Genomic DNA, 8755 nt, shown 5'->3' with positions numbered 1-8755 from the left:
ATATGGAAGCAACCTGTCCATCGTCAGATGAACAGATAAAGAAGATGTGGTATGTATGTACAATGAAATACTACTCAGCCATAAAAAAGAATGAAATTCTGCCATTTGCAACAACATGGATGGACCTACACGGTATTATGCTTAGTGAAATAAGTCAGAGAAAGACAAATACTGTATGCTATCACTTTTATGTGGAATCTGAAAAATAAAACAAACCAGTGAATATAGCAAAACAAACAGACTCACAGATGTAGAGAACAAACCAGTGGTTACCAGTGGGGAGAGGGAAGGGGGAAGGGACAAAATAGAGGAAGGAGATTAAGAGGTACAAAGTACTATGTACAAAATAAATAAGCTACAAGGATATACTGTATAGCACAGGGAATATAGCCAATATTTTATAACTTTAAACAGAGTATAACTTATAAAAATATTTGAATCACTATTTTGTACACCTGAAACTAATATAATATTGTAAATCAACTATATGTCAATTTAAAAAAAACCTTGTTTCCTCAGACATAGGAAGGCAGACTGCTTCTCACAGGCAAGGCAGGCTCAGAGGGACTAGAAAATTTGTTTTTCAGCTTTATCTGAGTCCAAACAGAAATCCCCATTCCTAGTTTCTTTCTCAATCAATACCCTTTCACATGAGAGACTTGAAGAGGCTGTGAATTCAGTTGATGTTGTAGTTCTGCAACCACACAATTACATGCGTTTGATTTTCAGCTACCTCAGCCCTCTGACTACAAGATATGAGATTCCTTTAGGGCTGTCACAAGTGCTGTCACAAGCAGAATGTTTGAAGACCTAAGCTTCTGTGAAGTCATAAAAAGAAAGACAAATACCACATCCCTTATATGTGGACTCTAAAATACAACACAAAGGAACCTATCTACAAGACAGAAACAGACTCACAGACATAGAGGACAGACTTGTGGTTGCCAAGGGGGAGGAGGTGTGGGGGGAGAAGGAATGGGAGTTTGGGATTAGTGGATGCAAACTATTATATAGAGAACAGATAGACGACAAGGCCCTCCTGTATAGCATAGGGAACAACACTGAGTATCCTGTGACAAACCCTAATGGAAAAGAGTATGAAAAAGAATATATATGTATGACTGAATCACTTCGCTGTACAGCAGAAATTAACACAACATTGTAAATCAACTCTACTTCAATAAAGTTTAAAAACAAACCGAAACTAACCTAAGCTTGTCGACTTTCTGTAAGTGCCCCAGGGCACTCAGAAGCATCCATCCCACACCACAGTCCTTAGTCATCAGGACTGCCTAGTAAGTGTAGCAGCCGCTTAAGCCCTCAATCACAGGGGATAATCTGGTTCATCATGATGCCAAGGCACCACCAGCATCCTGTTTCCCATTGGTGAGGAGCTCAGACCCAAACCAATCTATACATCTCATCTTTGAGGATTTGCTTCCTGGACTACCCAGTCAGGTCCAAGTTGGGCAACAGAAAACATACCAGTTGTCTACACAGATAGATCTTAATATTTTTTAAAAATTGTAATTAGGTTTCAAGTTGTTGATTTGGTTACAAAAAGTACAAAGAGGACTCCCTAAGGGATCACAGAATTAGCAAATTCAGAGAGCAACTTCCACCCCTAGAGATGAGGGAACAAAGGGGAAAGTTAGAATTATTATTAAACTTACAAACTTACAGACAGGGCCCCTTGGAGCTGAAACATACCTGAGGAAGAGAAGTGTCCAGCTGGTACTGACGTCTCTCGGGAGTACAATGTAGCTGCCTCTTCAAGTCTTGGTAAACTGCAAACCGGACTGAGCTGCTGTGGGAAGAAACTACTGCTGCTGCTGCGCCCCCTCAGAAAGAATGGAGGTCAACAGGAAGCCCCCAGAAAAGTTCCATAAACAAACAGGAAGGAGCAATCTTTTCTTTGTTATTCAGGCTCCCAGTTCTCTCTGGCGCCCCCTAACAGGGGGCAGCTGGCAAAGCTGAAATGTGCTTGCAGAGCCTTGGCTCTGCATAGCCAAGCTCTGTAGAGAAGGGCAGGTTTGGAGACAAGAGACAAGAGTTCAATCACTGTCACATATGTGTCTGCTAGTGAAAAAACAATGTTGCCTTGGAAAGGACAGAGTCAAAATGAAGGCTCTCAAGAGCCAGGCATCGGAGTTTCAACTTGATAAACCAAGAAACAGCAAGGGACTGAAGGTTTCTGAGTTTAGGAGAGTGACACAGTGGTGAGTTAGGACCTTATTCTCTTTCAATGTCACTTCTCTATAACCAGGCTTCAGGGTGAGCCTCCCACAAGCCACCCCTCCTAGATTGTATTAACAGGCCTAGTCCGTTCCTAAGGGAAAGATTAGGCTGTGTAGAAGAGCACTGCAGAAAAGACAAATACATATCTCAAATACGGATTTCAAATATATCTAATTCTTTGCCATTTCTACCATCGAGAGGAGTCAAATTTCCCTCCCTTTGAATATGAGCTCACATCAGTGACTCACTTCTATTGAACAGAATGTGGTGGATTTTGAAAAAAGATAATACAGCTCTCTTGGGGTGCTCACCGTTGGAACCCGGCCACCATGCTGTGAGAAAGCAGGGCCACAACTAGGACGTAACGTGTGAGATACTCACTTTGGTGAAAAATATAAGTGGCGCCAGAATCTTAGTGATCAAGGTAAATAATATTGCAATACATTTTAAACTCCATGCAAAAAACTCCCATAAACAAAACATCAAAATTTCAAATAAAGAGACAATCTATCCAGTTCTGTACTTGTGCCACTCTTCTCACTTGGCTTACCCTAATCCCAGTCCTGTCAGATCATCTTTATTTGAATTTTTAACATTTTATTCATCATTTTTTTACATTAATTTTAATTTTTTAAAATGTTGTATTACGGTAATATTAAACTTGATTACTGCAGTGGGCTGAATAGGGACCCTTCAAAATTCATATCTACCCAGAACCTCAGAATGTGACTTTATTTGGCAATAGGATCTTTGCAGATGTAATTAGTTAAGATGAGGTCACACTGGATTAGGGTTAACCCTAAACCCATTGGTGGGTGTCCTGAAAGAAGAGTGGGATCTGGAGAGACAGAGCGGAGACACAGAGAGACACAGAGCAGACACACAGGGAAACAAGCCATGTGAAGACAGAGGCAGAGATTGGAGCTATGCTGCTACGAGCCAAGGATTACTGGGATCCTCCAGAAGCTAGGACAATGCAGGGAAGGATTCTTCCCTTTAGAGGGAGCACGGCTCTGCCGACACCTTTATTTAGCATTTATAGGCTTCAGAACTGTGAGAGAATGGGTTTCTGTGGTATTAAGTCACCCAATTTGTGGTACTTTGCTACAGCAGACCTAGCAAACGAATACAATTACGGAGGCTTTTTTGCGCCCCTTTTAAAACTCTGCACCCCAGAAGAATGCCTCACTCGCTTCACCTGGCCCTTGCAAGGCTTCTTTGTGGGGCCTGGGACGAATTCACTAAAACCTAAGAATTAGTGTAAGGCATTAACAAAATCAGCCTGCTTTGGGAGGGGTCAATTTCTTGAACAGAGACCTGCTTTTAAAATTTTTTTATTACAATTAAAATTACTCAAAAGCAAATCAATTTATTTCAGTCAAAATAATTCATGTTTACATCATATTTATAAAACAAACTGTACAATAAAATACATAAAGTTCTCACATTTTCTACTTCAATCATCATCTTCTTCCTCTTCATCACTGATCACGTACTTCTTGTGCTTTTTATTTGCTTTATCATCATCTTCCGCTTTTCTCTTTCCAGAAGGCTCACCTTCCTAAACAGATAAAAATTTGAAAAATCTCAAAGTTCATAGAGAATATTTCTAGAAAGGTTTATCAAAAGTAGCTCTGAGCTGAATAACTCTCTGAAAACCCAAAGATAACATAAAATTTTAATAAGAACATTTACCAGCTGAATAAAACCAGTGGTTAATGTCATGGCCAGTTTCCAAGTCTACAGGTACTAGAGGCATTCAAAATGACTCCGGAGTAATAACAAAACTAACCCTAAAACCCAATTTCAGGCCCATGAGGGCGAGCTAAGCAATTGTGACCCAGTCTCACAGGGGGAAGAAGCTGTTGTACATGGAGAAGAGCTGCAGGAAAGTGGAAATGGGCTTTGCCCTGGGAAGAGTTAGGGCTCTCCCAAAGAAGTCAGCCTATATAACCACTTGTTCTGCTGACTATTTTGACCATAATTAGGCATTTACTTAAACTTTTTTCTCTACTTGCTGAGCATTTCACTTCTTCGTTACCTAAAAAGCATTCTAAAGACTGTCAATTTTTTTTTTTTTTTTTTTGCGGTACGCGGACCTCTCACTGTTGTGGCCTCTCCCGTTGTGGAGCACAGACTCCGGACGCGCAGGCTCAGCGGCCATGGCTCACCGGCCAGCCCCTCCGCGGCATGTGGGATCTTCCCAGACCGGGGCACGAACCCGTGTCCCCTGCATCGGCAGGCGGACTCTCAACCACTGCGCCACCAGGGAAGCCCTAAAGACTGTCAATTTTTTATTATTTATTTATAATTTTATTTATTTATTTATTTATGGCTGTGTTGGGTCTTCGTTTCTGTGCGAGGGCTTTCTCTAGTTGTGGCAAGCGGGGGCCATTCTTCATCACGGTGCACGGGCCTCTCACTGTCGCGGCCTTCTCTTGTTGCGGAGCACAGGCCCCAGACACGCAGGCTCAGTAGCTGTGGCGCACTGGCTTAGTTGCTCCGCGGCATGTGGGATCCTCCCAGACCAGGGCTCAAACCCGTGTCCCCAGCACTGGCAGGCAGATTCTCAACCACTGCGCCACCAGGGAAGCCCAAGACTGTCAATTTTTTGAAATAACTATTTCTTGTTTTGGATGTACTAAAAACTCACAGAATAAAGATTTTTTTTAATATTTGAAAAAAAATTTTTGAAGAAATTAAAGGCTTTCATACACAAGTTTCCACTGCTTAAAGTCACGTTGTATAATGTTCTAATAGAAACAAAAAATTTGGGAAGTTTTCTAAAAACACTTCTTACAGAAAGAATTTGAACAGATCAACATTAAATAATATCAAAAATTGATTAAAATGAAATGATACTAAATATGATACTCCAGAATTGCCTTAACAAGACTCCTCACCAAAAACAAAACAGGGTGAACAAAGTTTAAAAGTTGAAGTTGGGGAAGGCCAAGCATCTTACTACCCTGTCCAGAGAATGCTTCTGGATGTAGCATACAAGCTGGCATAGCCACTTTTTCTGATGCCTGGCCCTCTGAGGAGAAGATATCAATACTATCTCACACTTGTTTCCTGCCTTATTATCCCAGATGCATCCCCACAGACCTGAAGTCATAGGAGAATTCAAACGGGTAAGTTACGAATCCACAGGAAAAGATCCAGAAGTCCTACTGCACTTACTTCCCAGCTGGCAGCAACAAAGTTACCCCAACAGCAACCCTGGAGGATGGATCCTGCCCCCAGGCTGTGACAAGCCTCCTTTCTACTTCCCAGCCTTGAGCAAACCTAAACACTTCTCTCGCAACCCCACACTGGCAAAGGCAAGAAGCACATTCACTACTACCACCACTTTTCCTTTATTTTCAGCTGATGAATCTTACCTTAAACTCTACATACCAGCCTGGTTTGTGGCAACCTTCCCCAAGTAAACTTCAGTGTGTATGGTCTCTTCAGCTCTAAAGTTCTTTAATGGGTTTAAATTTGAGTGAATAAAAGAATAACGGGCATGGTAGGTCTAAAAGGTGGTAGAGCCTGTCCTAAAGGAACCTAGACAGGGCCAAGCAGCTGGGAAGTCAGGAGCCAGGTCAAAGCTCTCCCAAAGAAGTCTAATTGGCACCGGTTCTAATCCACTGTCTCGGGTAAGATGCTCTGGAATTCTGCTCTGAAAATCCTTCCAGGACCAACTTCCCAGGCGGCTACAGACAAGCACAGTAAAGCCCAGCAAAGGCATGCAGGCCTGCTACTCGCAGGACTTAGAAAGTTGAGTGGCAACCTTCAGGAGACCTCATTTTGTGAAAGCAGGGGTGTGGGATTCTGCCTTAGTGAACTTGGCTGGAATAAATCCCTGTGCCATGTAAATGCAACAAATAACAAAAATACTCATATATTAGATGCACACAGGCTGACAGGAGAAGATGACGAAGAGTAGGACGCGGAGATCACCTTCCTCCCCACAGATACATCAGAAATACATCTACATGTGGAACAACTCCTACAGAACACCTACTGAATGCTGGCAGACGACCTCAGACCTCCCAAAAGGCAAGAAACTCCCCACGTACCTGGGTAGGGCAAAAGAAAAAAGAATAAACAGAGACAAAAGGATAGGGACGGGACCTGCACCAGTGGGAGGGAACTGTGAAGGAGGAAAGGTTTCCACACACTAGAAGCCCCTTCGCGGGCGGTGACTGCGGGTGGCGGAGCGGGGGAGCTTCGGAGCCACGGAGGAGAGCGCAGCCACAGGGGTGCGGAGAGCAAAGCGGAGAGATTCCCGCACAGAGGATCGGTGCCGACCGGCACTCACCAGCCCGAGAGGCTTGTCTGCTCACCCGCCTGGGCGGGCAGGGCTGGGAGCTGAGGCTGGGGTTTCGGAGGTCAGATCCCAGGGAGAGGACTGGCGGCTTGAACACAGCCTGCAGGGGGTTAGTGCACCACGGCTAGCCAGGAGGGAGTCTGGGGAAAAGCCTGCTGCTGCCGAAGAGACAAGAGGCTTAAAGGAGCTCCAGAGATGGGCGCGAGCCGCGGCTAAAAGCGCGGACCCCAGAGACGGGCATGAGACGCTAAGGCTGCTGCTGCCGCCACCAAGAAGCCTGTGTCCGAGCACAGGTCACTATCCACACCCCTTCCGGGGAGCCTGTGCAGCCCGCCACTGCCAGGGTCCCGGGATCCAGGGACAACTTCCCCGGGAGAACGTACGGCGCGCCTCAGGCTGGTGCAACATCACGCTGGCCTCTGCTGCCGCAGGCTCGCTCCGCATCTGTACCCCTCCCTCCCCGCAGCCTGACAGAGCCAGAGCCCCCGAATCAGCTGCTCCTTTAACCCCGTCCTGTCTGAGCGAAGAACAGACGCCCTCAGGCGACCTACACGCAGAGGCGGGGCCAAATCCAAAGCTGAGCCCCGGGAGCTGTGCGAACAAAGAAGAGAAAGGGAAATCTCTCCCAGCAGCCTCCGAAGGAGCGGATTAAAGCTCCACAATCAACTTGATGTACCCTGCATCTGTGGAATACCTGAATAGACAACGAATCATCCCAAATTGAGGAGGTGGACTTTGAGAGCAAGACAGATTATTTTTTCCCATTTTCCTTTTTTTGTGAGTGTGTATGCTTCTGTGTGAGATTTTGTCTGTATAGCTTTGCTTCCACCATTTGTCCTAGGGTTCTGTCCGTCCGGTTTTTTGTTTGTTTACTTTTTAAATTTTTTTTCTTAATAATTATTTTAATAACTTTATTTTATTTTATCTTACTTTATTTTATCCTCTTTCTTTCTGTCTTCCTTCCTATATATTCTCCCTTTTATTCTGAGCCGTGTGGAGGACAGGCTCTTGGTGCTCCAGCCAGGCATCAGTGCTGTGCCTCTGAGGTGGGAGAGCCAACTTCAGGACACTGGTCCACAAGAGACCTCCCAGCTCCACGTAATATCAAACAGCGAAAATCTCCCAGAGATCTCCATCTCAACACCAACACCCAGCTTCACTCAACGACCAGCAAGCTACAGTGCTGGACACCCTATGCCAAACAACTAGCAAGACAGGAACACAACCCCACCCATTAGCAGAGAGGCTGCCTAAAATCATAATAAGGCCACAGACACCCCAAAACACACCACCAGACGTGGACCTGCCCACCAGAAAGACAAGATCCAGCCTCATCCACCGGAACACAAGCACTAGTCCCCTCCACCAGGAAGCCTACACAACCCACTGAACCAACTTTAGCCACTGGGGACAGACACCGAAAACAACGGTAACTACGAACCTGCAGCCTGCGAAAAGGAGACCCCAAACACAGTAAGATAAGCAAAATGAGAAGACAGAAAAACACACAGCAGATGAAGGAGCAAGGTAAAAACCCACCAGACCTAACAAATGAAGAAGAAATAGGCAGTCTACCTGAAAAAGAATTCAGAACAATGATAGTAAAGATGGATCCAAAATCTTGGAAATAGAGAAAATGCAAGAAACATTTAACAAGGACCTAGAAGAACTAAAGAGGAAACAAGCAATGATGAACAACACAATAAATGAAATTAAAAATACTCTAGAAGGGATCAATAGTAGAATAACTGAGGCAGAAGAACGGATAAGTGACCTGGAAGATAAAATAGTGGAAATAACTACTGCAGAGCAGAATAAAGAAAAAAGAAAGAAAAAAACTGAGGACAGTCTCAGAGACCTCTGAGATGAACACAAAGCTTTCTAATACAGCCATGAATGCAGGTCCCTAAAGACACAGGAACAGGCAGCCCACAGTTATGGAGGAGTTGTCTTCCAACAATTTATTTTTTAGACTGATTGTAAAACTCACATTAGAAACCAGCTCTCAGAGTTTATTTAACCCAAAATATACCTAAGAATATATACAAATAAGGGTGTCTTAAAGTATAAGTGACCAACACCAAGAGTGTCAAGGCTTCCAGGGAAACACATTCAGAATCCCAACCACACTGGAGGGGAAGCTGGGACTACCCTGGTTCCAAGTTGCTGATGGCTCCATAAACAAAGGGGCCTCTAACAGGT

General features: G+C 44.3%; 1 protein-coding gene across 5 annotated transcripts in view; it reads right to left on the bottom strand.

The window, feature by feature from the left end:
- Positions 1-417: 417 nt before the first annotated feature.
- The window catches only part of LEO1 (LEO1 homolog, Paf1/RNA polymerase II complex component), a 76067-nt gene continuing 67729 nt past the window's right edge, over positions 418-8755 (bottom strand). For 2 of the 5 annotated variants that reach the window (XM_032621084.1, XM_032621080.1), the window contains one exon: positions 3565-3799. In XM_032621084.1, coding sequence (XP_032476975.1) covers positions 3695-3799 — 105 coding nt within the window. In that variant the 3' untranslated portion in view covers positions 3565-3694. Of the gene's footprint in view, positions 1808-1838; positions 3800-8755 lie in introns of those variants that run through there. The other 3 variants (XM_032621081.1, XM_032621083.1, XM_032621085.1) reach the window with 3 other exon arrangements.

Source organism: Phocoena sinus, chromosome 2 (genome assembly GCF_008692025.1).
Source record: "Phocoena sinus isolate mPhoSin1 chromosome 2, mPhoSin1.pri, whole genome shotgun sequence".
NCBI classification, from domain to species: domain Eukaryota; kingdom Metazoa; phylum Chordata; class Mammalia; order Artiodactyla; family Phocoenidae; genus Phocoena; species Phocoena sinus.
The sequence above is the reverse complement of the archived record's forward strand: the minus strand, read 5'-3'. Positions and strand labels throughout refer to the sequence as shown.